At 38.3% G+C, this 17,181-nt stretch overlaps 1 protein-coding gene across 4 annotated transcripts in view; it reads left to right on the forward strand.

The window, feature by feature from the left end:
- sema4d (sema domain, immunoglobulin domain (Ig), transmembrane domain (TM) and short cytoplasmic domain, (semaphorin) 4D) overlaps window positions 1-17,181 on the forward strand; it is a 79,121-nt gene that overhangs the window by 54,527 nt on the left and 7,413 nt on the right. For 3 of the 4 annotated variants that reach the window (XM_073812520.1, XM_065243811.2, XM_073812522.1), the window contains 12 exons: window positions 15-77; window positions 215-313; window positions 750-843; window positions 965-1,081; window positions 1,343-1,494; window positions 4,167-4,342; window positions 4,544-4,700; window positions 5,147-5,369; window positions 5,466-5,581; window positions 10,109-10,278; window positions 11,355-11,401; window positions 13,349-15,096. In XM_073812520.1, the coding sequence (XP_073668621.1) occupies window positions 15-77; window positions 215-313; window positions 750-843; window positions 965-1,081; window positions 1,343-1,494; window positions 4,167-4,342; window positions 4,544-4,700; window positions 5,147-5,369; window positions 5,466-5,581; window positions 10,109-10,278; window positions 11,355-11,401; window positions 13,349-14,289 (2,355 nt within the window). In that variant the 3' untranslated portion in view covers window positions 14,290-15,096. Of the gene's footprint in view, window positions 1-14; window positions 78-214; window positions 314-749; window positions 844-964; window positions 1,082-1,342; window positions 1,495-4,166; window positions 4,343-4,543; window positions 4,701-5,146; window positions 5,370-5,465; window positions 5,582-10,108; window positions 10,279-11,354; window positions 11,402-13,348; window positions 15,097-16,709; window positions 16,902-17,181 lie in introns of those variants that run through there. The other variant, XM_073812521.1, reaches the window with a different exon arrangement.

Raw genomic sequence — 17,181 nt, forward strand, 5'->3', positions numbered from 1 at the left:
TCTAACTGTTTCAGCTTCTGTGGAAAGTTCCAGACTCTGACATGTCAATGTGCATTTTAAAGGGAAAATCTAAAGAGGTAATGCGGAAAAATTCAAACAAGATGTCCTGATGCCGTTTGACCGACTGTGGAATCTTTGCTGATATTTGATCTGAAGTTATGCCTGTATTTGCACTTTGACTTACTGTAAACTTGTGTTTGTCTTTGTGTGACAGATGGAGTGTCGAAATTACATTCGAGTTTTACAGGTTTTGGATGAAGACCATCTGTATGTTTGCGGGACTCATGCGTTTCAGCCCTTCTGTGATTATTTGGTGTGTAACAGCCATAGGTTAATGTCCAGCTGTTTAACGTTTTAAACTTATCAGCCCAGTCAGTTTGATGTGTTGATGATGTTTTGCTTTTTATTTGATGTGCAACACCAAAAGGGAAACATTGATGATATTTCGATTACAGTATCGGTCACATCTCTTCATGTAGGAACTTTTCTGATCTTTTGTGAAACAATAGCTAGTAATTTCCTATTTTAGTAGGTTCCTTTTACCTTTGTTACAATGACTGATGATTAAATATTTTATTACACTGATTTCCCCTCACATTTTGGCATAATTGTCATCAATACATTGCAAAAAGTCTTAACGCGTCTGTTCTTATTCATTTGACATTTTGATGCAAATTTTCAAACCTGATTAGAAAACGGGAAGTTTGACACATCATGCCTTATCGAAATCATCCTCTTTTTGTTTTTAGTCGCTTGGGAATTTTAGCTTAAGGAACCAAAGAGAGGACGGTCGGGGGAAATGTCCCTTTGATCCTGCACAGAGCTTCACTACTGTAATGGTCGGTAAGTTACAGTAACTTGCCGTTTTATTTCTGAACGCATCTGGAGGACATTTGATGATCGCTACATCTCTTCTTTCAGTCTGAAACACGTTATGAGATGTTTGTTCTGTATTTTTCAACAGACAGTGAGCTATACTCAGGAACTGCTTATAACTTTCTGGGAAGCGAGCCGATCATCTCCAGATATTCACGGTCTCAGAGTTTACTGCGAACAGAGTATTCGACGTCCTGGCTCAACGGTACGCACAGAATTGTGTCACTTTACACAAGAAAACCATTAACCATCAATAACACAACACGGATAACCATGCTTGTCACAGTTATGTCACATTACATTTATAAATCTTGCTTATTTTAATCTGCAGTTTAAAACAACCTTCAGTCAGAACTAAACCGCAAGAACAAAAAAAATCATGTTTTATTTAGTGTTCATCATCTCTTTAGGATGGCATATAACTCTGTTTATATACTTACCCATGTGCTTCTGGTTCTCTGTGCAGAACCCAGTTTTGTTCATGCAGATGTGATTCGGGAGGGACAGAACAGTCCCGACGGTGACGACGATAAGATTTATTACTTCTTCACCGAGGTGTCGGTGGAGTACGAGTTCTTTGGCAAACTGCTCATCCCCAGGATTGCTCGTGTGTGTAAGGTGAGATCAGTTTTGAAATAAGTCCACATCTTCTCCTTACACCTGACCAGATGTGATATGATAAATTGACATTATCATCTTGAACTTGTGATGACAGTTGTTCGTGACCAATAGTGATGTGTTTTATAAAATTGCACGGCTGCGATTCTTTGTTTCATGCACATCTTGTGCGTGTACTACGGCATTTGGTCAGTACGAAGTCCTTATCCATCTAAAATCATTATGAGTCGGAGTCGTTTATAACGTGCATTTAAAAAAGCAACACTCGTTAAACAAAATCATTTAGAATATTCTTTATTATCATGCCAATACCTGAAACAATTTTAAGAACAGCAATATAAATATTTATATAGACATTTCCTGGAATAACGTTTGGAATGCTGCTACTTGTGTGGCACAAAAGGAGTTTCTGTACGAGAGCGCCCCCTGGCTTTGGGATTTGCTGGGTTTCATCGTACTGTAATTCATTAAAATTCATTCATTGAGAAAACACGCATTCGCACGATTAATCGTTACAGCCCTACTAAGAAAACAAAATACAATACACAAGTGTGCTCGGGGAAATGGCAAAACGTATGTATTTCTATGAAGGACCCGTTTAAACTGTTTGCTAACCTCCAAACAAAACTTATATGTGTATTATAAGATAATGAAAAAAACATTATGTATAAACAAGTGAACAGACAAAACGTTTTAGTTTTATGATTTGTTTTGTAAAAGGCTGGATTTACACTGCAAATCTTGATGCCAGATTACGATTTGTTGAGTATATCCGATTTTTTGACCACCTGTTTACATCATCATCTCCCCACTACTGACAAGTTATCTTGTCAATTAAGAAAAAACGCGAGTTTTTATGGCAATCCATATTTCCGCTCTTATCGACTAGGTGGTGCTCTTACCTAACATATAAAATACTAAACCATCCACTGACCCAAAAACAGTAACAACTCTGTGTAAGTTTTGATCAACGCTCTGAATCTGATCTTTAATAAAAGTCCTTTACAAAAATGAAAATATCTCAGGTTTTTGCTCAAAATTTGGTATTTTTGAAGAATCTTACCTGTATCTGAGAGGTGATAAAAAGAGAACAAATGAAGTTTGTGGATGAAGGAGGCGTAGTGATATAACGCACTGCCCGAAAGTCCCTGCCATTGAAAGTAACCAAGGGGACAATTTTCGGACAGTGCGTAATATCACTATGCCTGCTGCAGCCATGTTACATCATCAAAGTCCTTGATTATTACGCCAAAATGAGAGTATAGTTCCTGGCTATATCTGCCTAGAAAATCGCAGCTTTTAATTTTCTGTCGGTCTTAGTACACGATGTAACTACAGAAGAGTCAAGTTTTAAATAGGAAAAATATTGAAACTTTTTGGTCATGTCATTTTTTAGCGTGATGCTAATGGTCTAATCAGATTCAGTAGATTATGCTAAGCTATGCTAAAAGTGCTAGCACCAAACCTGGAGATCAGCTGAATGGGTTTCAAAATGGTAAGAATAAAATTTGAAAATTAGCATATTTTCAAAAAAGTGGAATGTCCCTTTAATTATTGATATTATAAAGCATTATTTCTGTAACTGTGCTTTCACCGGCGAGAGCGTCAATAAAAGCTCTGGCTGCCCTACTAACGACACTATTGAAAAGGTGTAGTGGACGCTCTGACGCTCGAATGCATTCTCTGGAATCCAGAGGTTTCCGCCTTCTGATTGGTTGTCGTCGAACTGCATCATAGCTCATTACCATAAAGTTGAGCTGATTTCAACTCTCCTCGACACTCACGCCATACAGTACATGCCGCGCGGCTGCCTGACAGAGCTCGCTGCTGGCTTTCATTGAAAATGAATGACTTCCGGCCACTTTAACGCTCTCGGCGGTGGTGGTATGAAAGCACAGTAACAAGACATAAAACTTCAACATCACTCCACTAAGTGAACGTCGTGTGCCAGCGTTGCATTTTTAATGATGTCTTGACATGGGAATATCCGATCTGTCCACTTACATGGTGGACGCGAATAAATGTATAGACCCTTTTACTGTTTGTACACAATGATGACATGGCAGCGTATGCGCGCGCAGTTTGGCAACGGAAGTATGGCAAGAATCAGCAGTGAAGAGAAAGTTATTTTAAAATTCGACTTATCAACTTTTTCAACACAGCTACCAGATCCATGTACTATAGTGCGTGGATAGAAGACGTTAGCAGATGGCCAAATATAAAGTGGCCAGATACATATATAAGTATATTATATTAGTGCAACCAAACGCAACAAACAGACATTTTTATGCTGGGAAACCATTTTAAAAAACTTTCTGAGTTGCTAACACGTTAGAACCAATGGGGAATAACACCAATTCTGTTGCCAAAATGCGCGCGCAGGCTAATTTATCACGTGGGTTGTTAAAGGGTCTATCCGATTCATATTTGATTTATTTCCACATATGAATAATGCTTGAAACTGATCGGGGAATATCGGAATCTATGTGCCTTTTTTTTCTTGCTTACACATCCGTATTTCATATCCGATCAGTGACACAAAAAACAAGAGTTGAGTCACTTCAAATAGCCAGTGTAAATGCGGCCTCCATGACACCTATTTTATAGTTTAGCTATGGATATTGACCGGTCCTTAGATGTGTCCATCCTCAATACACCTCTCAATCTTACAGGGTGATCTGGGTGGCCAGAGGACACTGCAAAAGAAGTGGACCTCATTTCTGAAGGCCAAACTTGTGTGTTCAATGCCAGAACTCAACTTTGTCTTCAACGTGGTTCATGATGTGTTTATTCTGAGAGCGGCACACTGGAGAGACAATGTCATATACGGGGTTTTTACTTCTCAGTGGTGAGTTCTAACGTGTGTTTGTGTCACATGAAAATAAAACCATGCCATGCCAGATGTTGGAATGCATGATTGGTATTTTTAGATGAAACCGATTGTTCCTGTTGGTCTAGATTCATTGGTATGTGAGTCACGGCTCACCTGAGACTCTTATCAGATAACAGATGTAAATATATTGTTCCTTGTTCCTCTTCTTTATTTTAGGGGTAATGTTGGTCTGTCAGCGGTGTGTGCGTATAACATGACGTCAATCGATGAGGTTTTCTCCAAAGGAAACTTCATGCAGAAGGCAACAGTGGAACAATCCCACACGAAGTGGGTTCGATTTAACGGCATCACACCCAATCCCAGACCCGGAGCGGTTAGTATCTCGTACAGACATCATTGGATTTCCATTACTTGTATTTTTTGCATGCGTTCAGAATCCTTAAAACAGGGTTGGTGAGTTTGTTTTGAAAATGTAAACCAATAGTTTGTCAGCTTATGCCACACACAATCTTCAAATGTTTTAGCTGCCTTTATATAAATGAAATCTGTTAGTTTGCCAACATGGCACACAAAACATTTACTGAAATATCGAGAGCATGTGCATTATTCACTGACCAAACATTGAGATGTTTTTGAGCGATTTTTGAATTGCTTTTTAATCAAAGAATCTCCTAAATGGAGACAAGATTGAGACCAATGGTTCTCTTGATGGGACACGAATACCAGTAATCTCAAAACAACCAAATATCAGACGATGATCGGTCTGTGATTTTTAAATATAGTCATATAAACACAATTTTATGTATTAATGATCCACAGTGCATCAACAACCACAATCGCATGCAAAACATCAACTCATCCCTGCAGCTGCCCGATAAGACCTTACAGTTTGTAAAGGATCACCCTTTGCTGGAGGATCCGGTGCTTCCCATCGGAAACGGGCCGCGGTTCATTACTAAAGACATCAACTACACCCAGATCGCTGTAGAGAGAGTAAAGGCCCTCGACGGTAACGTCTATGATGTCATCTTCACTGGCACTGGTAAGAATGCAGTAAAAATATGTTGTGATTTATCAATAAATGAATGCAGTGTTGTTTTTTCTGTATTGTTAGTAATGTTTTGCACTGTGTTTGTAGACAAAGGTTTACTGCATAAGACGGTGCTGTTGGAGGGCGATGTCCATACGGTGGAGGAAATTCAGCTTGTGAAGAACTCTCAGCCAATTAAAACACTTGTACTATCCAAGCATGTGGTACGATCTCAGATTTCTCTTCTGTTATACATTTGCTTGCACTTTTATCCTCTTAAGACCCGAGCTTTGGTTTGGCTTGGATTTTAGATTTCTTCCATTTATTTGGGGTAAGGAAGAACCAATAAATATAATAACCAAATGAAGAGTTTCGTTGCAAAACATGTTTATTATTATGTTATCATGTTATTATTTTGTTTTATGGTGCTACTTAGCTGTATTTTTTAAGTTATGAAGGTTTAAATCAAAACAAACCAACTGCAGTTGAATTGATATTAATTGGAATGCACAACCAAAAAACGAGATTTCTGAAAAATTTAAAAAACGGAGTTATCTCGTTTTGCAACGAAACTCTTCAAATATTTTTCTTTGAACATGAAGCAGTGTATTTGTCCAGTTTGTTTACAACAGGTTCCAACAAAAAATGTGATGACTACGTATGTTAAAGGAGGTTAAAGTAAAAATGTTTGCGGTTTGAGACGACTGTGATGTGAAGTTTGATTGCAACGTGCTCTTCCTCTTATTAATGTGACATTTTGAATGATGAACTGTTTAAAACAATAGCATTATCATTAGGATTATATTCAATGTGTTATTTAGCAGCGGACAGGGCTGACAAAAACTGACAGACGGACTGACTAAGATAGACAGGCTGACATAAAGACAGACCGTCCCAAGCTGTTCCCCTTAAGCAACAAATGATCTACAATATTTTCTTTTGTTCTAGTTCTGTGTACACAAACACCTACACTTATTTTCTTCAGGCATGAACATCCCTCACCTTTTGTCAAAATTCACCGTTTTGAAGCTAAAACAGGTGACCCACGTGATTCGTGTAGATTTGATAAGAAATATTTTGGGGGTTGGGGATTATGCGCGTGTTGTTTGTTGATGCACCCTTCGCCGTCATCCAACATGTATCCCAGACATTAAATTTGTTTGAGTTCATGCCGCGCTGCAAAAACCGACAGGTGACATCAAAGTACCACAAGAGTGAATCGAGAAGTCATAAGGACTGCTTTCGAACCGCTCTCGCACTACTGTGATGTCATCCGCCTTTTCCGTGTTCTTCGTCATATGCTTCACATGCTTGTTGAAGATGCATAGATCGACTGCCTTCGGGACGTAAAGTCAAGTGTAAGACACAAAACACTGTAAAACTATAACTGTAAAAGGTGTCAATCAATTAAAACAACATACAGTATATACACAGACCGACAATGCAAAGTGACCTAAAAGATTTTTTATTGGAATGGATTGAAACGAATGATGGACATACTCCTGTACACATTCGTCTATGTTACTAGCCTACTGCTGTAAATACGTACATGTAAATAGTAAAACTGCTAAATATTGAATGAAATATTGTTAATAAGAAAGTTTATCATTTACAGTAACATTTAAGCGATTTTAGACTATTTAAGCGACAAAGATGCTTAAGTGAAATGTTTTCGGTGCGCGTACAGTACGTGCACAAACTCAAAAGCCCTAGCACAGAAACGCGCGTTTCAAAAAATCGCGCAAACACATAATTTCTTTGGGCTTTAGAGGAGATATACACACAAATTATCTTGTAATATCACAGTGTCTGGAAGTATTCTCATAAAAACAGTCATTTATTATAAGTGAGCAGTTGATCATATGTGTCAGTGTATAGATCAGCGCTTCTCCACCAGTGTTAAAGGGACAGTACCTCTTATAAGAAATGCTTATGTTTGAGTCATTATGTTAATTACCTACAGAAGACAAAAATAAAATCACTTCTATAGCTTTAAAAAGATCAATTCTTTTAAGTTTATAGAATGAAAACAGTGTTATATTAATTTGATACTGTTTCTCTACCTAATCAATACTGTTAGATCTTACTTTATTTGTAACTTTGTTCTTTTCTATTTTATATGCTTGTAATTTCTTGATTTGTATCACTTTTTTGCTGATCTGAAAATCATTCAACCCATGACTCAAAAACCATAATGTTACTCATTTAACCTGTAGTACTATATTGTAAAATTAAGTCATTTTAAATTATATGTAGGCCTTCAGGTCCACCCTATTCCAAGGCCAACTTAAAATGGTATGGCCTTGCGACTGATGGTTAGATTATGGCAAAATAAAATTATTGCAGATGTAAAATAGTAAGGGAATGCTACTTGTTAAAGCTTTCCACATTTATCAACCAATTTAATTAAACATGATTTCTGTAACTAGTCAAATGTTTGCATTTGAAATTTACAATCTAAATTGTCCGTCAGAAATAAATAATTGAAATAATGGTCATAATGTATTTTTTGCTTATGTTATGTTTTTTTTTTTCTGTGGGAATGTTGGGTTCCTTCCTTCTTTTTTGTCCTCGGCCAATCACATGCCTGAAGAATAAACCAGTTGGGTTACAGCATGTCCCCTAATGAGGCCATAATATTTATTTTGGGGGAGCCCCCCTACCTCCCGGCTCCATCAGAGGCCACGTCGCCCCCCGAGTACCCTTCTCACCTTTTCACCCCTGACTTGTTTTCATGCCTGTTTCTTACACACACATACGTTACCCGACAACCTTTCAGTTTTTCCAGGGATTTTCAGTTTTTTACCATTCTGTCCCGCCATCATCCCGTTTGAATAATTTCCTGTATTTCTCCCGTATTTTTATTCTTTTTTTAAAAAAATCTCCCTGGCCGTATTTGATGTTTGCTACATTCACCTCCGGTAAAGCATGCTGCAGTATATCTGTAACATACCGTTGAAGATAACTTTGTAAAAAAGTTTGTCCGTTAAGAGCTTCTGTAAAAACTAAGGTCATTCTAAGGTAATAAAAACATAACGGTTCATTATGAAAGGTCTTTATACACCCCTGATAATATAGTTTTGTATATCATTTTGCATTTCTGTCAAGAGATCCTTCTAAATATTACACACTGCACCATGGGCGCGGGAAGTGGGGGTGCTGCAGGTGCTGCAGCACCCCCTGCACCCCCTGGTGGCAAAGATTTAAAACTGCGATGACAATAAAATGATAGCTTATAAATATCTCTGATTGTTTGTTTCTGTTCAAAGACATTCTGTATGTCATGCTTGGGGTGTGTGATGAAGACAGGGATCATTTTAGAAATTTTAAAATGATTTAATTTAATTCAGTGTTTATTAGCCAATCAGATTTGTTTTGACGACGTGATTGCAATTCAGCCCTGCGAATACGTATAAGCATAACAGACAAGCATGCACACTCACAGCCACGGCACTCACACTTACAATGACTAAATCATTTATTAGGCTATCTGTATCTATTAGCTTCGCAATGTCTCAAAAGAGAATTTTGGATTTTTTTCAATCACACAGCCCAAAAGTCCCGAGGACTACCGTTATTTCTCCATCTGACTCCTCATGCTGCATATCAGAAAAAGGTCATCTTTTCAAAAACTATTTAAAAATATAGCCAAATTGTTTTGCGGTGTTTAACGCACATGTAAATGTTACAGAACATTTAAAGTAAACATTTAAAGTAAAACATATTGAATTAAATGATTAAAACGACATGAAAGGAACTAAATTGTAAACCCTCGATGTACAAAAAGGAACATGCGCATTTAAGGGTGATGGGTATTTCAAAAATTAATATAAATTAATCCCATGCATCGATTTTAATGTAAAACATCTATAAATCCAAATAAATCTATATGGAACATATTCCGACAATTTAGGATATGATGTTTGAATTTTAAAGGCATGGCAAACTGAAACAAAACTATATTACATTTACGTGTAAAAATAGAATTAAATAAAAACCCGTAAATTAAACGGTCCACTAATCGCCTTAACTCGAGTGAAGTCAATAACGTTTCCATGTTAGAATTTAGAAATAGTAAAAACTTAAGCAAAGGAAAACAAAGAAGGCGTATGGCTACTGGCACGAGTGAGAATGTATACATAAACTGTTTCCATGCATTCGAGTTTCCTGCAAACTTGCTCAAAGTTAATTCTCCTGTTTTTCTTTTTTCTTAACAACTTTAAACTCCATGTTGCACTTAAGCTACACCATACAGAACAGCAGACCCGGTGCGTGATGCGTGCCCGAGGAGACTCCGCACATGACTCGCGTTGCATTTTGTAATTTGTGTAACTTTTTGGACACCTTTGTTACTTTGGCCTAGTCTATATATAATATGAGCCTAATAAAGTAATGATGAAAAATATGCTTTATCAACGGCCCGGCTGAGGATAGTAGCAGAAAATAACGACCCTGGCAGATAATCTATGTTGCAATATATGTAGTTTGTATGCGCTGTCAGCTCATCTTTACTTTATGGATGGGAGGTGCGAGTGAGTTTTTAAAAGAAGACATATATATGTAGATTGGTCTGTAGAATAAAAAGCTTGTGAACAACTTTAAAATTGTATAACTCTATACCAAATACCACCCCCCCCCCCCCCCGGCTGCATCCGCACCCCAGCACCCCCTACCGAAAATATCTTCCCGCGCCTCTGCACTGCACCTTTAAATACTCACTGTTTAACTGTGTTTGTCTTCTCTGTCTCCAGGCTCAGTTCTTGTACGTTGGTTCTGACTCGGGTGTGGTGCAGTCACGCACAGCTTTCTGTGAGAAATACCTGTCCTGTCAGGATTGTGTTCTGGCCCGAGACCCATACTGTGCGTGGGACACACGTTCTGCTGTATGCATGAATATTTTCCAGATTGACACTGAGAAACGGTGAGAAATGAGAAGCGAGAGAGCACATTGTGACTAATTTTAGTCATGAGTTAGTCTCTGATATCAGTAGAAACTCGCTGCATCCGAAATCGCATACTATATGTGCTTTTTGCATTCTCTATAGTATGGAAGTAGGTGGTTTCAGATGCAGTGACCGGGCCGGAGTGGGACTTATTTTTAGCCCTGGAGTTTCATGCCTTAGACCGGCCCCCTTTGTTTCCTTACTGACAAGATTAAAATGATATCATAAAATCCTAAGTATATAAGTCTGCAATTCTCTACACCCTTGCAATTTATAGTATTTTTTCAAATATTTAATTTCCAATTCAGTGTTCAGTGCAAATACAGTAGCCTAAACAATTATGATTTTATGTATATGTATGTATGTATGTACATGTATGTATATATTTTGTTACTCTTGCAATAGACGAAAATTACCAATTATAGACTATTCATAGTTATATCTATGAATTCGTAGATCCTTTTCCTTTTAGAGGCCCTTCGTATCAAACCGCACTCAAGTTTATTTCAAATGTAGACCCGCGGCAAGCGCACTCAAATATAGACGCATCTGAAACAAAACTCATGTTCACAGGCGAGCGCTTTAAAAGCAGAAGAAAGTGGTGCGTCCTTCCTTTTTTATGCTTTTTAGATGTTAATGGCCCTTAATGCAAGAATTTTTCCAATAAGTGGTGAGGACATTTGGGCATAAAGCTAAATATGCATTGTGAGTGCTGCCAGCCTAGGGACAGCAACCTTCAACCCGGTGGCATGACAACACCGGCCCTCGTGGCCAAAAAAACCCACCGGGAATTCTCCCGGTCCTCCCCATTAGTCAATTCGTGCATGACTGTCTCACTAGTGTATGTCTCTTCAATGTACCTTTGGTTATGTCAATGAGTCACTTCAGTTCTCATTTGTGTCTCGTTTGTAAGTTTCTCTTTGTACTTAAGGTTTAGTGTTTTTTTAGTTTAAAAAAATTAGTTAAAGTGAGCCTTTGATCATTTTGATGATTATTGTCCTTGATCAATGTCTATATTTACTCTTAATTAAATTTTACGTGCTTGATTTTGCAGGAAGTTGATTCAGAGCCTCAAAGGGGATGCTGGGATATGTCCTTCAGGTGTGTCATGTAAAATGTCATTGTATTCAAACTTAAACTTGTATAAAGACCTTGTACAAAGAGTCGTATCTGATGGAACAGATCTTGTGTTTGGTTTATGTGTGGTCTGGTGGGGGTTTAGTACCAGTTTCCTGTTTTCCTGTAGCTGAAACCTACAAAAAAAACACTGACGAGAAAAGCTTTGAGAAGATTATTTACATTAAAGAAATGTCTCATTTGAAGACGTAAAACTGCTAGTCTTTAGGAATAGTAATGGCCACATAAAAGCTTATGGAAATAATTGCCATATACACAAATATCTAATGTACAGGGTTCCCACGGGTCCTTGAAAGTTTGTGAATCTTGGGGGGAAAAAATTAAAGGCCCGGGGAAGTTTTTGAAAATATACATACATGGATACATGCCATTGAAAGTGCTTGAATCTATTTTCGAGATGTTTTCTGGAAAAAAATCCATATTATTCCCTGTGGTGTAGGATAATATCATAAAAATTCTAGACTTTTTAAGCACACGTGCTAAACTGTTCGCTTTAAATGCTTATATCTTCTGTATGTGAATGTTGATTCATACCAAAATGCTTTTTTGCATAGTTGTGTTTGACACATGAAAACGTCTCGGGTTACGTATGTAACTGTTGTTCCCTGAGAAGGGAACGAGACGCTGCGTCTCCCTTGCCATATACTTCCTGCATCCCTGTAATGCCGTCTGGCAATATTTCAGATAGGGATATACTTCCTGGCTCCCGCATCACCCTGTCTTTGTTAAGCCTCAGCATTGGTTAAATTTGATATACACATTCAGACGCACTTACCCCTGGAGGCGTCCCCAAAGTGTTACCGCAGTGACCCAGCGCGAGTTCCCTCAAAAGGGAACTGTAACAATGTATCTTAAAACGTAACACGATGTAACCTTGCTCTCACTTGAAATGTGTCCCCACATTTAGTCCTTGAATTTGAGGGTTTTGGACCTGGAAAGTCCTTGAAAGGTCCTTGAATTTAAAGTTAACTACCCTGAATTTAGTAATGTGATCAAATAAAATAGATTGTAAAAATGTGATTATATTCTTGTATTACTTCAAATGTAAACACTTATATTTAGCCTTTAATAGTAAAAATTTCAAATTGTCTTTCCCTGCCAATGACGTGTTTTTATGGCCATACATATTTCTGTTATTATGTACTAGGTGGCGCTCTTACACAACTTATAAAACACTAAAGTATCCACTGATTTAAACAGTTAAATCTCTGTGTATGTTCAGTGTATCATCGCTCTGAATCTGATCTCTAACAAAAGTCCTTCACAAAAATGCAATTATCTCAGCATTTTGCAAAAAAATAAATTTTTGAAGAAACCGATCTACCAAGCCCCTAAGGTGACATTGGAGTGAAAAAATCTAAAATTTAGTTTCATTTGCTTACGTGAAACTTGAATTTTTTGGTTTAGTTATGCGTGTGCACCTGAAACTATTGCGTGCACACTTGAAACTATCGCGTGCACAAGTGAAACGCGAAAGATTCACATGCGCACGCGAAACTAAACGCGATAGTTTTACGTGCACACGCAAAGCTAAACTTTTTATTTAATTTTTGCTCCATGTCCCCTTAGGGGCTCCGTACCTTCCCTTATTTGAAAGGTGATAAAATAAAATTAAGATAGGATGTGGGGTTTTTTTAAAGCGAGAGTCTGTTCTTTCATTTGATATTTTGTCATTTGATATAATAATAAAACAAAAAAAAATTCTGGAAGGCATTAAACTTTTGTGAAAATCATAAAAAATTGTGGCGCTGGTTGGCAAAAAAAAAAAAATGCAATGATATAATCATATATTGCATTGAGAAAAGAAGATTTTAATAGCAAAATAGATGTGTAAATCTTTCACAAAAATGTCAACATACTTAAGTGATGTTGAGGATAAGCCGTGAATCTCTTTGTCTGTCTTTCCCACAGTTAAACCTTTGGCATTCAAGGATTACACACAGGTGGTGATAAAACTGGGCGGTTCTGCCGATCTCCCCTGTCAGGTGCGCTCAAACCTTGCTCGGGTGCTCTGGAAGTTTAACGACAACGTTCTCAACGAGGCGTCTCACTTTCTACTGATTGGAGATAATGGACTGCTCATATACGGCGTGGGTCAGGAGGACCTGGGCCGTTACGAGTGTTGGTCCTTCGAATCCGCCGCTGGAAAGAATTTCACTCATCTGGTTGCTGGATACATCCTCAGACTGGACCTTCCCAACAGCGAACCCTCCATTTCTGCTCAACGCCCATCGGACGCAGGTGCGGCCGTACATTCGTATGGATCCACGGTGCGTGACCCTACCTCACTGGCAGAAGGTAATAACGGTAACACATTTGGACCAACGCGACACACAGAGATCACCCTACTAACCACTACTTCCACTGACATCATTAAACCCAAACATTATAACCCGCTGGGCGACGGCAATCTTCCGACCCGCACCGAGACTATAGACCCATCTGCGACGTACATTCAGCATGACAGCAGTATGGCCCTCCTGTCCCTCTTCCTCCTCTTCTTCCTCCTCTTCCTCGCCGCTCTAGCGTATAACTGCTACATGCAGTACCTCCCGGCACCGTGCCTTCGCCTGCGTGCCGCGCTGCTCGGCTCGAAGAAGCAGCCGCAGCCTGAATATGTAGCGTGTGAGGGCGGTCAGATGGAAAAGATCGAATCGTGCGACCAAACGCTCCAGAACGGAGCGCATCCACACAGAGACACCGGATATGAGACCGAACTTGAATGTGGGAACGGAGCGGTTAAGTCAAACTGTGAAGACACAGATGATAGTTCATCTAAAGAGCAACCCTTTGACGTAGACTGCATTTCGCAGCCGATTGAATATGTAGATGCAGATGCAGACACACATTAGTGATGCCAAGCGCAGTATGACACGATACAAATGTTTTGTCTTTAATGGGTTATGTGCCCATGTGGTCACTTCTTCTTTGAGCTCTTTTCTTAGCAGTGACAGAATAATATCGAGGCCGTGTGAATTGAAATTTTCTGGATAAGGTCTGTCTTGCTTTATGCACTAAAGAGCGAGCGAACCATAAAGAAACGTGCGAAATTTAAGATTCCAGATTGGAAACGTTATTTACCAAATTGGTAAGTGTGCATGTTTTCCAAATTGGAGCACTGAACTATATTCGAAGGATAATTTTTATGGCAGTGTTTTTCTGGAGTCTTGACCTGATGTAACTTATAAGTCGACCTGGCGTTTCTTTAGTGTTTTTCCTCTTCAGATGTGTGTGGTGAATTCTCAGGGCTGCTTTAAGTATCACAGATACACGGGCTGAAGTTTGACATCTCTATAAACAGCACTGAATGGCAGATGTTAAGATGATGATTGCACACTTTGCCTGACTTCATCTCAAACCCAACAACTAAACAACAAAGCTCTTTTTGGTCAAATATTTTTTTTTCAATGTGAAATGGCAAAGTTATGGTCCTGTTTAGATGATAACAAATGCTTTGTGAAGCTTTAGCAAGAACGAGGGCTGCCATCTTACATTACCAATGGCTTTACTTGTAGGTGGAGGTCACGGTTGTCTGAAGACAATGAATAATTTAAATAACAAAACCATCACATCTGAACACTGTGATGTCTCTTTAAAGGGACATTCCACTTTAAAAAAAAAAAAATCACATTTTCCAGCTCCCCTAGAGTTAAACATTTGATTTTTACCGTTTTGGAATCCATTCAGCCGATCTCCGGGTCTGGCGCTAGCACTTTTAGCATAGCTTAGCATAATCCATTGAATCTGATTAGACCATTAGCATCACACTAAAAAATAACCAAAGATTTTCGATATTTTTCCTATTTAAAACTTGACTCTTCTGTAGTTAAGACCGACGGAAAATAAAAGTTGTGATTTTCTAGGCAGATATGGCTAGGAACTAAACTCTCATTCTGGCGTAATAATCAAGGACTTTGCTGCTGTAACATGGCTGCAGCAGTCGCAGTGATATTACACACTGACCGAAAAAAGTCCTCTGCATTGAAAGTTACTAAGGGAACTATTTTTGGCTGCTGCGTAATATAATTGCGCCTCCTGCAGCCATGTTAAGGCAGCAAAGTCCTTGATTATTACGCCAGAATGAGAGTATAGTTCCTAGCCATATCTGCCTAGAAAATCGCAACTTTTAATCTTCTGTCAGTCTTAGTACACGATGTAACTACAGAAGAGTCAAGTTTTATAGGTAAAATATCGAAACTCTTTGTTTATTTTTAGCGCGATGCTAATGGTCTAATCAGATTCAATGAATTATGCTAAGCTATGCTAAAAGTGTTATCGCCAGACCCGGCGATCGGCTGAATGGATTCCAAAACTGTAAAAATCAAATGTTTAACTCTAGGGGAGCTGGAAAATTAATATATTTTTTTAAAAAGTGTAATGTCCCTTAAACAGTTCCCTGTGAATTTATGATGTTTTAAAGTTGTTATTTAAGAGAGAGAGAAAGATGCTGTTCCCGTATCTTATTATGTACTTGGTTCTTTTTGCCCTGTGGTTATATGACAGAATATTTCTTGAAACATTTGATTTGTAAAGCTAAATGCACACTGTAATATTTTAAATAGTCTTGTGTCTCAAAACTTCAGACACTTCCCAAATTTTATTGAAAGCAAAATTTGATGGCAATAGTCACCAAACTACAAAGTCTGTGAATATGTCAAACTACATTGTGGCCAAAATCATACAGTGTGTCCAGCTTAAAGGGGTAGTTCACACAAAAAAGAAATTTCTGTCGTTTACCAACTCTCATGTTGTTACAAACCTGTATACATTTCTTTGTTTTGCTGAACACAAAATAAGATATTTGTACTGAAGCACCATTGACTTCTATTGTAGGAAAAAATACTGTTTGGTGCTTAAAAACGGTTAGTTACAAACATTTCTCAAAATATCTTGCTTTGTTTTTAGCAGAACAAAGAAATGGATACCGGTTTGTAAGAACATGAGGATGAGAAAATGATTAAAATAATTTTAATTTTTGGGTGAACTATCCCTTTAAGACATATTTTCTGCAATTGTGAGCCTTTATTTAAATAGACATTATATAATGATGTATAAGGAATTACAAAACCTGCAAATAATAAAAATTTAAATGTGCATACATGAAATTAGATTTTTCATCATAAAATGCATGTGATTTATTCTTTATTTGCTGTTATTGTTTCATTGATTATTAATTAAAATGATCTCATTCTTCACTTTTCTTTTTACCCGATACTCAGCACACATTCTTTCTTTTTCTCTCTCTCTCCACTTCATGTTTCCTGCCTCACAGCTTCTTTGGCTGTTCCTCCACCCTCCTCTGTCGACACCCCATCACTTCCCACGTCATGCAGCCACCCCTCTCTCTTACCCTCCTCTTCCTCCTCTTCTCTGTGGAGGGCTCATCTGTTACCTCCCCTCCTGATGGATCAGACATGGGGGGTTCATCCTCACCAGGCCTTTCTTCTGTTCTGTTTGGCCTTGGGTGAGTGGTACCTTTGACCTCTGACTCCTTCTCCTTTGTCTTCTGCTTGTTCTGCTCATAGATATACATAATAAAGGCTAGATGTCTCGTCCGCGCTGTTGGCCAATTGAGGTTGACGTCTGCACCTGGCGACCATCTTGTCACAGTCAGCTCGCTCTTAACATTGTTTCAATGTATGTACTTTTAAATAACCATAACTTGCTCAATTTTCTACAGATTTTCAAACAGTTTGGTTTGTTTTAAACGTCAGAGATGTACTTATGACACTGCATACTAATGA

The sequence above is a fragment of the Paramisgurnus dabryanus genome, chromosome 18 (genome assembly GCF_030506205.2).
Source record: "Paramisgurnus dabryanus chromosome 18, PD_genome_1.1, whole genome shotgun sequence".
NCBI classification, from domain to species: Eukaryota; Metazoa; Chordata; class Actinopteri; order Cypriniformes; family Cobitidae; genus Paramisgurnus; species Paramisgurnus dabryanus.